This window comes from Mauremys reevesii, linkage group 7 (genome assembly GCF_016161935.1).
Source record: "Mauremys reevesii isolate NIE-2019 linkage group 7, ASM1616193v1, whole genome shotgun sequence".
Lineage (NCBI taxonomy): Eukaryota > Metazoa > Chordata > Testudines > Geoemydidae > Mauremys > Mauremys reevesii.
Window position 1 is genome coordinate 10451099 of NC_052629.1, and position 19947 is coordinate 10471045.

The following is a 19947-nucleotide window of genomic DNA, read 5'->3' on the forward strand; positions in this document are numbered from 1 at the left end:
TTGTTAAAAGCAATTGCAAAATCACCTCTAAGCATGCTTTATGGGCATCTATGAGGCTGATTGCCCTGACACCATGCCCTCTGTGATATGATGCAAAGGGGAGAGACAGCTGTGCATCCACTTTTCATGGCTAACGTTTTCTTCTCCACTCACAATCCTCCCTAAAAATCAGGTTACATTTTGGCCACATCTAGTCAAGGAAAACAGCCTATTTAAAAAAAAACTTGTTAGCTAATACAAAGGCTCCCCTCTAGGGTTTACCACATCCAACACACACAGCAATTAACACAACTTGCCCTGTCTACCTTGGGTGCAAAATCCCTGTTTAAAATTATGTTAATTAACACGTTTGAAAACTCGAACTATTTTCCTAATCAAGACATGGCCTTTGAAGTCTCTCTCTGCAAGGAAAAGGGAGAGAGCTGCGGGGAAGGGGTAGGGAGGCGATTTTAAATGGAAGCCCATCAGCTGATGCATTATACAAAGATCGCTGTGGCTGACAGTCCCCAGTGAGATTGCCAATCAAAAGGTTATTAACTGTTTACATGGGCTTTAATGAACATTTTAGATCTGGACTGGTGTGGGTCTCTAATTTTAGGGTGCCGTCATTCAAAAAAATCTCTTCTTTACATCATTTTGAGTTTCATAGGAAAATTCCATCTTGGACCCAAAATCTAATCTACCAGTTTCAATGCCAATACAACTTTTTTTGTGGTGTTTACAAGGAGGCACAAAAACTTATAGTGGAAATTAGGTTGCAAACATAACTACACACACATTACTCAGCGTAGCAAGTGCCTGAAGGTACAGAACTGGTTGGCGGGCTGTAGGGTGACCAGATGTCCCGATTTTATAGGGACAGTCCCAATTTTGGGGTCTTTTTCTTATATAGGCTCCTATTACCTCCCACCCCGTCCTGATTTTTCTCACTTGCTGGGCTCACTAGCGGGCTGTCCCCCATTAGGGCTGTATTTCTGTGTTAGAAAGCTCTGTGTGTAGGCTGGGTAAACAACTAAGGGGAAGGCAGTATATAAGAGTGAACTATTCTTATTATCACAAGTATAACAGGTGTGTGATTAAGCACACTGAGTAGTGATGTGGAAGAGAGGCTAACAACAGAGTTTCAGGGAGATTACACAAACAACCAACTACAAATACTCTACTGAAAGTGGTTAGTGACTGAAGATAAGAATTTTTGTGGTAAGCTGTGTTTCAAGGCAGCTATTTTTTACAGATGGAAATCTACATGCTGAGGGCTGCAGAGGTGAACATCAGGCAAAGGAACTCCTGGAAAGGGAGAACGTACATGAATCAGCTGGCCCAGGTGAATCGGCTTTTAGAGTGTAAAGGGAAACAGTGAATGGATTTACACTGGCATTTAATTTTGAAGCACTCTGGAGAGACCAGAAGATTGGGGGAAAGGAAAACAGCATACCAGCATTCAGCCAAAGTAAGAAGGGTGATCCTAGCAATGATAGTGTCATTAGATCTAATTTCTAAACATAGTAAAATATTGAAACAAGGAGCATATATCTTAATTTTATTTGTTCCCTTGATTTGTACTCTGTGCCCTAAGATCTAAGCACACATGCAAACCAAAATACATCTGAGACTTTTAGACTGACAGCACAACTAAAATGCTCCCTGCCCATCAGAACTAATAACATTCTCCCCCTCAACACATCCCTCCACAAAAGCCTGTGAAAGGAGATCAGCCTTGCAGAATGCTCTGAAAGCCAGCAATCTCAGGCTGTATCATACCAAGGATGAAGAAAGCAAGTTCCAGAGTTGAGAAGAATTCAGGGGAAACATCTTCCCAGCTGCCACTTTCCACAAGCAGCTGTTAACTCAAGCCCAGCACTGAATTCACATCTTTAAGATAGCCCATTAAGAGATTTATAGGTCAAACACAACTCCCTGAATTAGTCAACTCACAATGAAAGCAGAAATACATACAGTACACAGAGCAGCAGGGCCAGGAGAGAGAAAGTGGCGGGAAGTCATACTCTACCTCAGCTGCTTCTGAGCAGACAGGTCCAAACAGAGCTGAAACGTTCTCCTTCTGAACCTGATTGATGAAAGCATTGACGGACTTCTTGGCATCACAGCCACAATCAGCATAAACAAAATCCAAGGTGTAGTTACCCAGGTAAGATGGGTCTGAATTGACTTTATCAATGGCAATCTGGATAGCTGAGCCCAGCTTTTGGGCACTATGTGGGTGGGAAGCATTCCAAGGAGCTTGAAGTGCCACAATAAGTTTAGACGTTTCCAGTCCACGATCTAAAGCATTAGCAAAGATCACAGCAATAAGTGTTATTATGGTAGCGTGGTGGATAGGAATCAAATTAAGAATGAGCCTCAGTATGTAACAAGGACCCATTCCGAGATCCATGCTGTCCCTTAACTAGCAGCACATCAGCAATTTGGAAGATTTCACTTTCCTCCTGCTCTTAGTGCTACTTATACTATTGGCTCTAATGACAGCACCAGCTCCTTTGCCTGTGACATGATTTTAATTAAACAAGGCTAATTAACTGAACCCTTACTCTCCAGAGCATTTTGCAATCTATCCTTTCAGTAGGATCCTTACTTTGGACTTGGTGCTACAGGTAACGTCTGTTCAAATATTTGACAGCTTTCCGTTCATTGCATTTAAGAACATAACATAAAAACAGCCATCCTGGGTCAGACCAATGGTCCATCTAGCCCAGTAACCTGTCTTCCAGAGCCAGGTGCTTCAGAGGGAATGAACAGAATAGGCAATCATGGAGCGATCCATCCCATCTTACTTTACAAGCTTCTGGCAAACAGAGGCTAAGGACATTCAGAGCATGGGATTGCATCCCTGACCATCCTGGCAAGTAGCCAGTGATGGGCCTATCCTCCGTGAACTTATCTAGTTCTTTTTTGAATCTGTTCTAGTTTTGGCTTTCACAATATCCCCTAACAATGAGTTCCACAGGTTGACTGTGCACTGTGTGAAGTACCTCCTTAGGTCAAGTATCAGGGGGTAGCTGTGTTAGTCTGTATCCACAAAAACAACAAGGAGTCTGGTGGCACCTTAAAGACTAACAGATTTATTTGGGCATAAACTTTCATGGGTAAAACACCCCTTCTTCGGATGCACTCCATGCATGTTTTAAAAGGGACAGCATGGATCTCAGACTCAGTCCTTGTTATATACTCAGGCTCATTCTGAATTCGATTCCTATCCACAACACTACAGTAAAAACACTTGCTGCTTTCTTTCGCACTCTGGCCTACTTAGAAAGAAAACAAATGTGTATGCCTCACATAATATAATACTGTATGTGAAAGAGCGTGGGACAGTACATAACACTATCATCAAGGTGTATACACGCTTACTGAGTAACTGTGCATCATTATCCTTGTTCTTCATCACCCTAGTTTGTTGTGACAGCTGTTGTGTCATGTCAAAGGCAGATTGTACCGTCTTTGAGCAGGAACTCTCTCTTTGGTTTGTGGAACTCCTACCACATCTTTGGGCACTCAATAAGTAATGAAGAATTTTACAAGCAAATTGAGTTGGTTGGGGGCAAAAATGAGGGAGGAGGGGAAATTCTCACAAATTTCCCTCCCTGCCTTCATTTTATGGTCAAAATTTCAACATACATCGACTTTTTCAAGCTGCTCTAGAAATGAATGAACATGCACCATTGGAGAAACCATGTATACCTAAAATGGAAGAGTTTCCATACAACACAGGTGAAACACCCGTGTAATTTGGGCACCCTCGTTTGCTAACAAGAAAACACTTTCTGTGTGTGTATTCTGCGCTAAGAGAGGATGGAAACCAATTTGATACATCTGAAGAGTAAAGTTCTTGACTTGGAACAGCTCAGGTGGTTGGAAAGTGCAAGCTTCCCCAGCAGTGAACTAGAGGGCCCATTTCCAGGCAAGAAAGGCTATGCCAGATGAAGCTGCAGACAGCATCTTTTCTTCTCTATGCCCAACACAGTGTGAGGGGGCATTGTGCTGCTGGAGGTTACATTTTTAGGAGGAGATGCAAAATTAACATCCCCAAGGCCCAGTGGCAATTTTGCCATTCATTGTCTCTGCAATTGGACCATGAAAACTTGAAGTGATCAAGAGCCCATGGATACTCAGACATTATGCTGACAGGGGTCACACAAATACCTAGACAGAATGAGTTGTTTCCTTGCTTTCATAAGTGCATTCTGCCTTCCCTGCTCTCACATTCTGCATTTCCTTGGCTTTTAACTTGGAGTTCTCTCCACTGCAGTCACAAACTCTGGAATGGATATGTAGGTCACTGGACTGGAGTCACGTTATAGCTTTACTTGCTTCAGTGCATGAGACACACTTTTTACGAAGCAGCAGATCCTTGTGTCGCAACTCAAGTGGTCATATATGCTTGCACATACTAAGGCTCTCCTTTGCTTGGTTGAGCAACTGATACTATATGGAGACCCAAAACAGATTAGAACTGAAAAAAGGAAATCTCTTATTCCAGTACAGGCTCACACAGAAAACTAATCAGGCTCAATCTTGGGAAAACTTACTCACATAATCCCCAACGCCCTGCAGCAAGTTCAGTACAGCTTTGGGGCTCCTAACAGTAAATCACTATTCTCACATTGGCCACCAGATGGCAATAAGCAGAACAAAAATACCTCTCTCATTACAATAACAAACTACAGATATCTGTTCTAGGCTAGTCTAGTCTAGAACTTCTAGATGTGGCCATAAAACATCTGAGGAAATTGACACGGTTGGTTTTGAAGCTTGCTAATCCCATTTAAAACCACTCCATTTATTCACTACCCTTTCCCCCCTCCCACTCTATTGTTTTGAACATTGTCCCTTGCGTTACACAAATTTGTCAGCCATGCAGTTTGCAATTATGGGCTTTACCCACTGCTGTTAGGAAAAGATAAGCGGACGAGTTCCATTCAAAACTACAAGGTACAACACACCAAGGATTGTTTTAACAGGTGTATCAGCAAGAGTAAAGCAATGTGTTTCTGTCTTTTTATTCCTTTGCTAATAAAATCTATCTGGTTTCCCAAAAATCATTGCTCTTGTAAGAACAACACATTCTCCTTTGGTCAAACTCCAAAAAGGGGCCAGTTTCATCCATGCAATCAATGGAGTTACACCAGCCATGAATTTGGGCCCAACGTCTATTCTTCAGTTGGTGGCAACTAGATTAATGGGAAACCAGCTTGAAGAAACATAAATTGCAGAACTTCCAGGGTATTGGAAAGTCTTTGAAAGTTATTTTGGCGGCAACAATTGCATTGCTACAAAGTATCATATTGCACATAATAAGTTCTGAAATCTCATAGATTGTTCTCCTGATGAATCAGGCAGGTGGAAATTGTTTAAATCATGTTCACTGGAATAACTGTCATTTCAAATACTTTATAAAATCACCTCCTAATAAACATGACTTATAGGTTACCAGCGATGGGAAACATTAATTCCTTGAGTTAGAAATCAATCATCTCCTTTTTCTTTGTCATACGTTTCTCTAGACTGCAGTATATGCCTAGCATAGCTGAATACAGATTTTTCTATCCAAGTAAATTGTTTCTTTAAAGAAAGCCAGGTAATTTCAGCCCAGGAAGCCTTATTTGCTCCTTTGCTTCACAACCAGTGAACGTGAACAAATCCTGAATAATTCATGACTCTTATGAAATAATTTTAAGGCATCTAAGTCTGGGGCTTAGATCCCTTAAGTACCTTTGTAAATCCCTCCCTATGTGCCTAAAGATAAGCTTCTAAAGCCACATTTAGGCACCTAAATACAAGTGACATCAGTGAGATTTGCTGCCAGCACCCCTGAAAGGAGGATCAGTTTTATTTCGGCATTTAAGGGTGAATTTAAAAGCCTGATTTTAGGCCTAAGGAATTAACTTCTTCATTTCATGATTGCATGCCAAAGTAACCTCAACAAATCTTTTGAAAGCAGTCCCCAGTGGTTACAGAATGGAAACAGTTTTGTAAGGATCCAGGGACTGTTCCAAGACTCTCTGAATAATGTCCCTGGAACTAAATCCCAAGAAGTGCTGGGCACCTGCAACTCTCGTTAGGCCATATCTTGAACATCACAGATTTTACCCAGTCCTTACCCAGGCAAAATCCCAAATGATTCAATATCAAGAGTTTAGCCTACATAAGGACTGAGAAAAGATTGCCTAGGTGGCAGTTATAAGCACATCTCAGGTTTTGGATTCTGGCGAATACTGTAAATACCCTCTGTGTTTACAATGTATACAATTTTGGGTAGTTATGACAGGTTTCTCTGCTCAATCAGTTTTCCCATGTTGTGATTTTACTGACATCCGTGGAGCTATTTATCCAGTCCTTAAATCAGAGATGGACCCAAACCAAAGTCTCAGATCTAAACATCCCAGAAGTTTGGATCCAGATCTGAATCTTAACTTCAAGACTAGGCTTGCTTTAGATGGGCCAGCCTCAATGTGGATGTGTATTACAATGGAGTTTGTTGCAGGTTACTTGGACATCTGTGCAAAAGTTAACGTCCTACACAATTTACAGTGCTAAGACTTAGAAACATTCCAAATGGTCTTTAATCTCGCCTCATCGAAATATTACACGTCAGATATTGCTCTCTTTGAACACTAGCTTTTTTTTTTTTAATCAGTGAATAGTCCCAAAGTCCAAAGCCACCCCTTGCTTCTACTTTAATTTTCAGTTGAGTGGTCAATAACCAAAGTCCCTTTCAAAAATTGTTGTGCCTGCCCATGCTGGCAATGCCAGATTTCTTTCACATGCTTTATGCTTACAACGGGGAAAGTTAAATATGCTAAAATATCCAGAACAGTATGGGGCCAAATTCTAAGTGGCGCCTAACACTTTAGGCGCTCAGCACCTTTTAGGATTTGGTACCTGATCAGTGAGAGTCAAAAGGATCAAGGCAACACAATCAAGCCACATGTGAACACTCAACAAAAAGTAGAGGTCAGTTAGCTTCAGAGGGATGGCTGAGACTTCTGAGGGTAAGCAGTGTTCATTCTCATTTGGAAGCTGGGCACACTGTAATCTTTACTAACTGCTGTAAAACAGGACCTGAGCACAGCTTTTTGGGGCAGCTTTGCATATTCACTTTCACCAGCCTCCATTGCAGCATTAAGCTCTCCAGGAGGAGATGCCCACACGGTGTTTCTTTGCAATGAACATCCATGGATCAAACAGCATCAGGTTCACTGGACTCCAGAGTGCACATTCTGCATGGTAGCATTCCTCTTTTCACGGGTCACATGGAACACTGAAACCCATGTTACATTGGCTAGTGCTGTGATGTGGACAACATTCATTTGATGGAGATTAAGTAGAGTCACCAAAACCTTTCGCTACTGGGAGTCCCATCAGGGCCACAGAGACAACGCAATATGTTTTTCCTTGGGAAAAAAACTAGACAAATACTGACCTCAGTTATACCAGGACAAGTCCATGACCTATCCATCTATTTCCTGACTGAAATCAATGGAGTTACTCTGTCACCGTGGTGTAACTAATGCTACGCCTACGCTACAAGCCAAGAGTGTGATTGCCAGCTCTCAGACGCTAGCGTACTTGTGCTAGCTTGAGGAGAGCTCGCACAACTATAAATAGTAGTGCAGCTGCAGTAGTACAGGCAGCAGTCATAGCAGCAAGTACAATCCCACCTGAACCCCTGCCCTGAGTACATACTCAGCTCAGCTAAGATGTGCCTCCACTTGCTACCGTGGCTACCCTACTATATATGCTTGTGTTATGCTGATAGACCCCAGGCAGCAGTGGTGTCTGGGATCAAACCTGTGACCTCTGGAGCATAATTAAGCCTAAGATTTAGTCAAGAGTATTTTTAGCAAAAGTCATGGATAGGTCATGGGCAATAAACAAAAATTCACGGCCCAGCGACCTGTCCGTGACTTTTACTATAAATACCCCTGACAAAAACTTAGCTGCTCTGGGGGGCCTCAGGTGCTGACCGCTAGCCCTTGCACTGGTGGCAGGGGCTGACTACCCCCAGCCACCCACTGCTTCGAAGCCCCAGGGGCTGCTGCTCTGAAGGCCCTGGGGTCAGCCGCACCAGCCGCTGCAGCTGCGGAAGTCACAGAGGTTGCGGAAAGTCAGGGAATCTGTGACTTCTGAGACCCCTGTGACAGAATCACAGCTTTATGCATAATGCATGAGCCTCCACTGCCTGAGCTAAAGGCAGGCTCACCAAATGAAATTAATAGGCAGCAGGTTTAAAACAAATAAAAGGAAGTTCTTCTTCGCGCAGCGCACAGTCAACTTGTGACACTCCTTGCCTGAGGAGGTTGTGAAGGCTAGGACTATAACAGTGTTTAAAAGAGAACTGGATAAATTCATGGTGGTTAAGTCCATAAATGGCTATTAGCCAGGATGGGTAAGGAATGGTGTCCCTAGCCTCTGTTTGTCAGGGGATGGATATGGATGGCAGGAGAGAGATCACTTGATCATTGCCTGTTAGGTTCACTCCCTCTGGTGCACCTGGCATTGGACACTGTCGGTAGACAGGATACTGGGCTAGATGGACCTTTGGTCTGACCTAGTACAGCCATTTTTATGTTCTTATGTTAATCTCTAGCTGGCCTAGCTGCCACTAGAGGGGGACAGAGAGCCACACCACGCTGGCCTGGGTGATACTTGCACTGGCTCTCCTCAAGCTAGCATGACTGTGTGTAGGAATGACACCCCTAGCTTGCAATGGAGTAGTAGCCTAACATCAGACTCTCCCTGGCAAGGTTTACATTAAAGACTTTTCTGTTCTTGCATAATGACTCAGTCCTGTTCTGCAGCCTTCACTAGACTCTTGTGCCACCCTGTAGAGCTACTTGCTGTTGTTTAAGCCATTGAGCGCACCTCACTGACACTTCTGATAGAAAACCCTCAGTAGAACTCCACTGGAGCATAGCAGAGGGAGAGAATGGAAGATTCTCAATAGCACAGGGTCAATCCAGTGAATTCAGAAGTGGCATCTCCAATCGTATACACTAGCATTGCTAGTCGACAGCCAGATCAGAGCAGCACATCCAGGAAGCATACAAAGTGACTGTAAATATTCAAACATGTGCAGTCTAAATGACCTGGGCAGTTTAATGATATGTCTATCTTTTTATGAGACAGCTCTGATGTAGCAACAATATTACTGGTTGTAAACTATTGGCACTGAGTTAATGTTACTATCAATCAGGCAGTTATCACTTATTTAAGTTGATTAGGGATTAGTCTTTTATTGTTTAATAGCCAATTGCATTTTAACAGATTTCACAAGAGTAAAAGAAAAGGCTAAAGCAATGTGCTTTCTTGCCTATTAAACATATATAGAGGCACAAGGGATTAAACTTCAGACCTAAGCACCAAGTAGAGATCTAAAGGTCATTACATCCTACCATCTTGGGCTGATTGCACAAGCTCATCAATACAGCCGGTCAGGAAATTTTTGACAAACATGTTTTTTCGTCAAAATATGCTGTTTCATCGAAGCCAAAACATTTTACAGAGACCTACTGATTGCAACACCATTTGCAACAAGAAGGTTTCTGTGGTCCAGGGTGGACTCTTCCGTACCTTCCAGAGACACAGACACAAGCCTGTCTTTTCTGATCTGACAACAGTCATTCCACACAATTCTGTTCTGCAAAGTATTTTGAAAGATTTTGTTTTCATTCCAATGTGGAAGTAAAAGTCAACATCTCAAAAGTCAAAACCAGAGGCGTTGTCTGGCAGACAGTCCTACTCAGCAAGGATGGGACTGGGTCTGGAAGTGCTTTCTTTCATAATACACATTTACAGTGAGAGCTCTACAAGATGCGTACATAGCCCATCGTCTGTACTACAGCTGGATGAATGCTGGAGGACATTCAGTTGGCTTTTTAGACATTCAGTTGGAGGACAATGCTGGAGGACATTCAGTTGGCCTCAGTAGTGCTCTGGCCCCTAGATTTATGCTCCTCTGTCAATCAAAGTCCAGTGCTCGGCTGCCATAGGCTAAGTCCCCTAGGCAACAACGTTACCACTAGTCAGCTGCCTAAACCCTCACCCCTACTCACAGCTAAAAGCAGCTCAGAGCCCTAGCTGAGCCTAATGCCCCAGAGGCCTTGAGAGATTCAAAAACTAGGCAAGGGAACACAGCAGGGCCTGATCCTGTAAATATGCTCTGAGTGCACCTAAGACCTTGCATGTGTCAGACCCTGCAGCAAGAGGCCATCGATAGACGTGGTGGCTGCCCAACACCAGCACAGAAGGCAGTTGAGGGAAACATAGAATTAGGTGTAAGAGAGGCATCAGGTGCGAGCAGAAGACAGAGAGATGGTTTCAGCAGCTAGAGCACAGGCTAGCTAAGCACTGACCTGGCTTAGGTACCTAACTCCAGGAGAGGGTTTGCATCTGAGAATCCAGAGCAAAGGGAGGCTCCCATGCCCCTCTCCTTTCCCTGCCATTTCACTCCTGGGTTGAATTAAATAATTTTGGGGCCCTATGTACTATGGCAATTGGGGGCCCTCCTACCTTCCCTGCCTTTGGGTTTGGGATCAGATCCTGCCCCACGGGGCTGGGAGACCCCAGGGAGATTGAGTCATGGAGCAGGTCCTCAAGGAATCAATTTTGAAGCACTTAGAGGAGAGGAAAGTGATCAGGAACAGTCAGCATGGATTCACCAAGGGCAAGTCATGCCTGACTAACTTAATGGCTTTCTATGATGAGATAACTGGCTCTGTGGATGAGGGGAAAGCAGTGGCTGTGTTATTTCTTGACTTTAGCAAAGCTTTTGATACAGTCTCCCACAGTATTTTTGCCAGCAAGTTAAAGAAGTATGGGCTGGATGAATGGACTATAAGGTGGCTAGAAAGCTGCCTAGATCGTCGGGCTCAACGGGTAGTGATATATGGCTCGATGTCTAGTTGGCAGCCGGTATCAAGCGGAGTGCCCCAAGGGTCAGTCCTGGGGCCAGTTTTGTTCAATATCTTCATTAATGATCTGGAGAATGGCGTGGATTGCACCCTTAGCAAGTTTGCAGATGACACTAAACTGGAAGGAGTGGTAGATACGCTGGAGGGCAGGGATAGAATATAGATGGACTTAGACAAATTAGAGGATTGAGCCAAAAGCAATCTGATGAGGTTCAACAAAGACAAGTGCAGAGTCCTGCACTTAGGACGGAAGAATCCCATTCACTGTTACAGACTAGGGACTGAACGGCTAGGAAGCAGTTCTGCAGAAAAGGACCTAGGGGTTACAGTGGATGAGAAGCTGGATATGAGTCGACAGTGTGCCCTTGTTGCCAAGAAGGCTAACAGCATTTTGGGCTGTAGAAGTAGGAGCATTGCCAGCAGATCGAGGGATGTGATCATTCCCCTTTATTTGGCATTGGTGAGGCCTCATCTGGAGTAGTGTGTTTAGTTTTGGGCCCCACTACAAGAGGGATATGGAAAAATTGGAAAGAGTCCAGCGGAGGGCAACAAAAATGATTAGGGGGCTGGAGCACATGACTTATGAGGAGAGGCTGAGGGAACTGGGCTTGTTTAGTCTGCAGAAGAGAAGAATAAGGGGGGATTTGATAGCTGCTTTCAACTACCTGAAAGGGGGTTCCAAAGAGGATGGATCTAGACGGTTCTCAGTGGTAGAAGATGACAGAACAAGGAGTAATGGTCTCAAGTTGCAGAGGGGGAGGTTTAGGTTGGATATTAGGAAAAACTTTTTCACTAGGAGGGTGGTGAAGCACTGGAATGGGTTACCTAGGGAGATGGTGGAATCTCCTTCCTTAGAGGTTTATAAGGCCCGGCTTGACAAATCCCTGGCTGGGATGATTTAGTTGGGAATTGGTCCTGCTTTGAGCAGGGGGTTGGACTAGATACCTCCTGAGGTCCCTTCCAACCCTGAGATTCTATGATTACCTTGGGGGAGTGGGAGGCACTGGGGTGGTCTGATCCCCAGGGGATTGGGTCCTGCCCATGACATTGGGAGGGCTGGAGGGATGGGTGTTGGAGAGTGAGCCCACCCCACACACAACCAACAACAGCTCCTGTCCTGCATGGCTGATCCAGTTCCCTGTTCTGGCCCTTTGGTTCTCACTGCAGCATGCAAGTGGGGCTCTGGCCCTGTGACATCCTCACCCCCACTTCCTGGCCTCTGGCTTTCCCCTACCCCAGTCATTGGGGGTCCCCCTGAGATGGGGGCCCTGTGCAAGTGCACATTGGTTAATCCAGGCCTGCCTGGCTTTCCTCTCAGCTTGCTGGTTTTGGAGGGTCTCTTCCTTAGGTATCTGTCTGTCCCAATGCATTGTATGGGGAGCCTGGGTACTTAACGTGGGGCTGAGGATTCCCCTAGGGGATAGGCATTGCAAGGCTGAGTGGAATAATGCCTAAATACCTTTGAGGATCTGGGATTAAGTGCTTAAGTCACATTTAAAAATGGGACTTAGAAGCCTGAGGCACTTCTGAAAATGTTAGATTAGTGCATCTTAGGTCACTTGTTGAGTGCTTTAGAAGTCAGCTGTTCACCTGAGGACATAAACACGAGCTGTAAGGCAACATTCAATCAGGAGCAATGAAGGCTACATACAGTACACTTAACTCTGCACTGCAGAGTCTCAACGTAGACGCATTTCAGTGTTTGCAAATATGTCTGTTTAATGCTGCTTTCAAAACGGAAACCAGCTGGATAATTGATAACTGTTGAGTTAGTAATTCAACAAAATACTTGCTCCACTCAAGACCCAACCTGTGTGATTAAGTGATGACAAATCCACAGTTCAGAAATGCTTAGACTTCTGGGCCGTGTTAGTAGTGAACTTATCAATGGTGTAGGTTGATCATAAAACAAGTCTGAGTGGGTGTAAGGTCATAGTAAAGGCACATAACTTGCATTGATTTGGCTTTCAATGGATGTGCAACAGTCAAAGGAAAAAGGGTGCTGAAGGAAAAGTAATTATTAAGAAAGTGTAAGATCAAGTGTGTGTGTGTATGTATGGGGGGGGCATGGGCAGACTACTTTATCTTACATCTTTTTGTTAGTAATTTTTTTCTATGCTCTTCCTGTACACCTCACACCTCATATCTATTCAGGGACACCATCATAGCACCTAATCACATCAGCTACACTATCAGAGGCTCATTCACCTGCACATCTACCAATGAAATACCATATAACTGTTAGTTGCACATGGGGCAATAGAGGCAAAGTAGTGTTAAGTTACACTATTATGCCACCACTGAATTTGGCCCTAGACTGCCATGAAAGTTGAACCTGCTTACACCAGGTTTGAATTTGACCCATATTTATTTCCTTTCGGCTCAAAAACTCCTATATATCATTTTCTCAATAGATTAACATACTACAGTGAGTGTAATTACATGAGAGAACTACCCATGTTGGGCAACAGTTGCTCAACTTTTAGGAGAAGCCTCTCTAAGGTCTGTTGTGGTATTTTGGATAAAGACTACCCAAGGCCTTAACGAAAAGGGACAATATTGGTTCACTGAGTCACATTTAAAAAACAACAACAGACAGATGCACAAGACTGCAGCCAGGCATGAATCCACATGCAAACCGTATTATTGTAATTTGTAACCCTTCAAAACACTCTGCTACAGTAATGGCTTAACACCTTACACACAACATTGTTGTTTCTGGAGCCAGCCCCAAAATCACTGACTGAGTGGGACCTCTGCTTGAGTAAGGACTCGGGATTTGGCCCTTAGTGTTTCGGACTATTGGAGGTAAATCCTGAACTCAATTCTTGGCTCAAGTAACCAAACCGAGCTCTAAAAAAATGCATGGACATGGTGGTAGGCCCCTTTCCCAGGCTCTGAAGCAATTACACTGAGGATCTACCAATCTAAAGTACGTAATGACCACCTAACCACCATAATATCTGAGCACCTTCCCATCTTTAATAAATGTATCCCCACAGCACCCCTGGGAGGTAGGACAGTGCTATTATCCCATTTTATAGGGAATCTATGGTAAACCAGGGACTTGAACTCAGGTGCCACTGGACCAGGCTAGCACCCTAACCATTGAGCTGTGCTTCCTATCTACAATCCAGTGACTGACGTGACCAACTTACATAGCACCCCATGCTGGTGGGGAGAGAGAAGGAATTCCACAAAACAGTAAGTCCTTGGACCCCACCTCTATTCCTGGTATACTGCTGCATTAGGAGTCCCTAGGGACCGAACTCCCTGCCAAAGAAGTGCACTACTCCATTGATTAGCAAAACTGCACAGGTTCCACTGCAAAGAGAATCTACACCTCTGCTCAGGCAGGGGCAGGATTTGCCCATCCCGCATAATGTCTTAGAAAGGCTCTTCTCTAATGAGGTTGTAAAGGGGTAGGGTATTATAATCTGGTTGCCCATCACAAGCACGTAAGAGGCTCCCATTTTGAATCAAGCCACTCTTACTACATATCCCAAGCACTCAAAACAAATGAAAGCCCTATTAAAGCGTGAAGTGCGTAGCTTTCTCTGGGCTGGTGTTAGCTTTTCAAGGCGTGCTGTTCCTTTGTAAAGCCATTGGATAGGCATTGTATGTTTAACCTTTGGTTTAAATTGACATTTCTATCTGGCTGAAATTACTGCTCATATTTAATCAGGGACAATTACTGCCTTTGAACCTGTTGCAATGCCGGTTCAAAGGTTACCGAGGAGCGCTGTCACCTGTGTATTAAAGCAGCACTGTTGATGATTTCAGATACAGTCCTGCCACAGGAACAGTCTGTGAAAATAACAAGCCTTGTGCATCCACTTGGAGCTGTACTGCAACCTGAGTAGGACATAAACCTTGCACAAGATATCGTGCCAGGAAAAAAGGTAAGCTCTGTAACATTCTTTCTCCTGGTCGGAAAACGGTGCTTTTAAATTCCTTTATGGAGGAATTTTAAAGGGATATTAGAACAGTAACAGTCCCCCATTCTCCAATGCAAACTCAAAGCTCCCAGAACAACACGCAATATATGTTATTAAAGGCAAGAGCTGAGTGATTACTGGGGTGTTTAGATTTCTGAGGGTTTATGAGATGAGTAGTGCTGAGGTCAGAAGATGCATGCAAGCCAATCACGGTAATACTACATGCCAGAGGGAGAGCTATCAAATAAGCTTCCCCTTACTGGGTGCCTAGGTGCTATAATAGAAATAAATAATCCCTCCTCATTAAAAATTTTTGAGATAATAAGAGTTTGGAAAGGCACCCTACAATGTGACAGGAAGCTGTATTTCTGCACCATGATGGTACAGAAACACAGCTTCCTGCAATAAATACTTAGCTTTTGTAGCGCACTGTGTCTAACTCTTTGAGATCTTCATATTCAAAGTATCATCATCCCCAGTGAGCAGAGGGGGAAACTGAGGGACAAAAATGACACGTTCTGCCAAAAATCACCTAGCAAATGAGGCAGGGGTGGAAAGTGAACTTGGGTCTCCTGACTCCTAGCCCACTGCATCACACTGCCAGCTTTGAGCAATGGAATTGATTTCAATAGCAAAACAATGTCCTTGTGCCTATCTGTTTCTATACATATACTGCAGTGACACATAAGAATGTATTTACACAACGTGGTTTTTCCACCCCATTGGGAATGCAAATGATTGACAGGGGCAGGGGAATTATTTAAACTTTTTATTTCTGAGAGATGAGACAGGGCTAAATCAACCTCTTCTCTCACACCCCTCAGAACATCAGCACACTCACTAAAACTTAAGAAAGTCCTACTCCAGATCTGGAATCACCTCCAAACACTGGTGTGGCAACAGTACAGAGCGAACTGTGGACTAGGCGAGTATTTCTTCTTGGTTTATTTGCACACTTTGCTATTTGCTTTAGGTAAGCAGGTAACTTTGCCACCTTTGGATAATTGCCCTGTTTCCTTGTGTAAAAGCTCATCCTAACCACTCCTCCATCACAAACACTTCCATTGAGGGACTGCAGTCAATTACACAGCTGTTCTCAGAACATATAGTCTGTGCCACTGATTTGAATTACTTACAGGTGGGTGTAAGTACAGATGGTATTTTTTCATTTTAAGCCCATTAAGAAGGCAAGAGACTGAGAATTGTGTGCTTGTGCTTCTGGTCCACTTTGTCCCTTTGAAAAAAAATTGTTAACTAGAGTCAATAAAACTTGTTCCTCCTTTTCTGAGAGCTGGATTTGGCTCAAACCATGTTTGTTTTTTAATCTGGAAGGTCATCATGTAAAAATTAATATGAAGTCCCACAACATTCATGTCACTTTCTTACCCATTTGCTTTTAGTAAACACGCCATTTTCTGAATATAAATGCACCTGAAGTGGCATCCAGGAAACATCCAACATAGACCTGCTTTTCCCATTTGAGCATATATACCTGTGCACTAACTGAGTTTGGGGGAGGGGGGGCAGCAAGTGCAAGGCAAAGCTGAACACAGCCAAGTTTCATACACAAAACAACAAACTACATTTCTGAGATATGCAACTATTTTTATACTAGAAATGGGGAAACAGAGGTTAAATTACTTGCCCAGTCACACAGCAAGTCCATAAGAGAGACAATTCCCTTTTATGTGCTTTAATCACAAAACCTCACCTTCCCCCCCCCGGAACAGAAAAGATTAATAAGGGCCCACATCTGCACTGATTTATATCTAGGGTAGCTCCATTGAAGCCAATGAGTTTGTAGGCGATACATTTGGGGACAGAATATGTACAAAACTTGTGTATTAAGACAGTACTTATAACAGTGATTTCTTTTAAGTACCTTGAGCCAAATCCACAGCTGATGAAAATCAACAGCACAGCCCTCAGTCCACGATCTAATCTCTGGGCTTAAAGAAAGAACACTGGGTGAAGTATAGCCAGCAAACCTACAGCAAAGAAGGGCTGATCTGTTCCTTTGCCATTGGGAGGGGAAGGCCTGTCTACAGGCCTTTAAGAAAAGGGACACAACCCCAAGGATTTCTCACATGCAGAAAGTCACTCTGATGGGAAGAAACTCAACTTCACTACTTAAAATTGTAGGGTCTGATTAGCTGCTACTTTATAGCTTGCAAAGTTATTTATAGTTGTGAGGAACAGGTAGAAACTATCAGCTCAAAATATTAAAACCCTACACAGGTATAAGCAACTATAAAAACCCTCTATGGCAATAAGAAAAAATAATAGCACTGGGCCAAGGGTATTCTAATAGAAAGGATTTTGTTTTTTAACCTCACAAACAGTATAGCAACATTATCATATCAGCATACAACAGTAGAAATTCTTTAAATACAGAAAACTATTAATACTGAAAATACAACAGGGTTTTAAGTAGCAAAAAACAATCTCAAAAAGTCACAACTATATCAGACTCAAGATTTAAGCTTTAAATGCTTTCTTATCTTTCCATCAGCCCTTCAGAAAGGTACAAGCTCAACCTCTCCCCTATAATTACCTAGGAACCATTATGTTCAATAGCCTAGGTTCACCCTTTTATAAGATCCTTTCCCAGCATGCTTGTCTGATTACTGGTTATTTAAACCTGGCAGAGACAAACAGCAGTTAATCTTGAGGTGTATGTTGTAGTGTTCTATAGGTGAGTGTAATAAGTAGCAGTGCTTTTCTTCTAGAGGTAAGTAAGTTTTTTTTTTTTCCTCTTTTCAGTTCTTGAGATATTAGTACTTTTTTCCATTAGCAGTATTTTCTTTGTCTATATTAAAGGATTTATTTATAAGTAAAGATAATATAATTTTACTATCAAAGGGTTCATCTCTATTTGTGGATATGTGTAACTATAAAGGTGTACTTGTATGCATTAAAAGCCAAACTGGCCTCTAAAGAGCTCCTACCTCCACTGATAAGCTTAAGGGTGCTAAAAAATCAATAGATGCTACATCCTAGCAACTGCATGGGATAGGTAAAAAGACTTTAGTAACTCATGAGTCTGAATAACTGATAGCTACTGCTGCTCTGAGTTTCTTGTGTAACTATAAGCAAGATATCTAACCACTGTAATTTTGTTTCTCTACTAATAACACTTCCTTGCTTTCTCCTTCCTTCCATTTAAGGATCTCAAATAAAAGGATAAGTCACTAGTGTATAAAAGACCCTTTAAGCTATTAGGCCTTGTTTAGCTAGTTTTAAATAATCAAGCTTCTCAAGGTAGTTAATATTTAGTACTCTAACTAGTATGTAGGTGGCAAGCAAGCTAGTAAGTTCTTTCTGACTAGAAACCTTAAAGGGAGACAACATATTTCAGTGATTACAGGACTGGCTGATCAGAAGACCTAGGTTTTATTCCTGAATTGTTTATATAACTCCAATCAAAACATGTCTGTCAAGTCTCTTGGGTTTCTCTTTCTCTATTATAATCCATGTTAGTAAAGCACTTTGCATTGGTATAACACTGAGCCAAAAAGCTTTAGAATTTCCAATTAAAACTTAGCCTGTATTTGGTGAGCAACATTGCTTGGTGTTGTCTCAATTAGCCAAGGCCCAGAAATCACTGATATCTAAATGGAACAGCATTGTTCACCAACTTAGAACAGGGAGGTACTTTTCTGAGGCTTTGATCTCTGCAGTAGAGGAGACAAATGAGGTTCAAAGAACACGTGAGTTATAGCTGAGAGTTAGTTACAAGGAGGGCATGTTGTACTACTCTCTCCATTTTGAGAGTAAAATGCCATGTCTGAGAATAACTCATGGATTTCTGAATGCCTTAAAGGTTTCTTTTCCTGTTTTGGAACTGAACTTACTAAACTGCTAGACAGGATCCTGAGGAAAGCAATTCCTGTTCAACATGAGGATTCCTTCCCCTGCATTTCCCCTCACCCTACTACTCTTATGCTAGTGCAACTCCAAAAATGTTAGCTGTATTCTTCCTGACTTTCATCTGTGTGAGGAGAATTGGGCTCCTCTTATCCTTAGAAAATATTTAATGCTTATGTTGTATTTCACATGCCCAAAATATCTAATCTTCATATCCCCTCTAGGAGGATAACTGTATTTACCCTATTTCACAGCTGGGGAAAACAGAACCAGTAGGCAAAATGACCTGCCTGTGATTGCAGACACAAGCAACTAGCAATTCTTCAATCACAGCCTTGTATTCCTCCAGCCAAGCCACTCTGCTTCCTGCTTGTAGATTTCCTCTCTTCTGTGTGACTGGCTGGATATTGAAAAGCTAATAGGCCCAGTCCTTCAGCAGCTGAAGGAAAGAGTCTAATTTCCCGCAGCAGGAGCAGGACTGAGCCCTAAAAGGGATTAAGGAAATCTAAGGTAACTTGCAAGTGAACTTACTTTGGAATGAGCCCTACTGCCTCACTTGTGGGAGCAAATAACTGTGGTGGGCACCCATGTAGGTGCTAATAGGGCCACAGTCCTTCTCTTCACCCTTATCTCAGAAGAACCACAGAAGTGTCAAATGGCCACTGTGAGTAAAACTGTATGGTGATAGAATCCTAGAACCGGAAGGGACCTCAAGAGGTCATCTAGTCCAGTCCCTGGCACTCATGGCAGGACTAATTATCTAGACCATTCCTGACAGGTGTTTGTCTAACCAGCTCTTAAGTCTCCAATGATGGAGATTCCACAACCTCCCTAGGCAATTTATTCCAGTGTTTAGGCAGATCTTAACTGTCAGGGTGGTTAATGTCCAACCTAAACCTCCCTTGCTGCAATTTAAGTCCATTGCTTCTCTTCCTGTCTTCAGAGGTTAAGAACAATTTTTCTTCCTTCTCCTTGTAACAACTTTTTATGTGCCTGAAAACTTATCACATTCCCTTTGTCTTCTCTTTTCCAGACTAAACAAACCCATTTTTTTCAATCTTCCCTCATAGGTCACGTTTAATCTTTTTTTCTTTGCTGGACTCTTTCCAGTTTGTCCACATCTTTCCTGAAATGTGGTACCCAGAACTGGACACAATATTCCAGTTGGGGACTGAGTAGAGCAGAAGAATTACTTCTCCTGTCTTGCTTAC

At 42.9% G+C, this 19947-nt stretch overlaps 2 protein-coding genes across 4 annotated transcripts in view; one reads left to right on the plus strand and one right to left on the minus strand.

The window, feature by feature from the left end:
- LOC120369188 (guanylate cyclase 2G-like) overlaps positions 1-16811 on the minus strand; it is a 54327-nt gene extending 37516 nt beyond the window's left edge. For 2 of the 3 annotated variants that reach the window (XR_005582991.1, XM_039482175.1), the window contains exon 1: positions 16006-16052. Coding sequence is in view for 1 of the 3 variants with exons in the window: in XM_039482175.1 (XP_039338109.1) it covers positions 16006-16038 (33 nt within the window). In the remaining 2 variants the exon portion in view is untranslated. Of the gene's footprint in view, positions 1-16005; positions 16053-16751 lie in introns of those variants that run through there. The other variant, XM_039482176.1, reaches the window with a different exon arrangement.
- A 635-nt stretch (positions 16812-17446) lies between these two features.
- ACSL5 (acyl-CoA synthetase long chain family member 5) overlaps positions 17447-19947 on the plus strand; it is a 31731-nt gene continuing 29230 nt past the window's right edge. The window contains exon 1 of the mRNA XM_039482177.1: positions 17447-17600. The gene's annotated coding sequence lies outside the window, so the exon portion shown is untranslated. The remainder of the gene's footprint in view (positions 17601-19947) is intronic.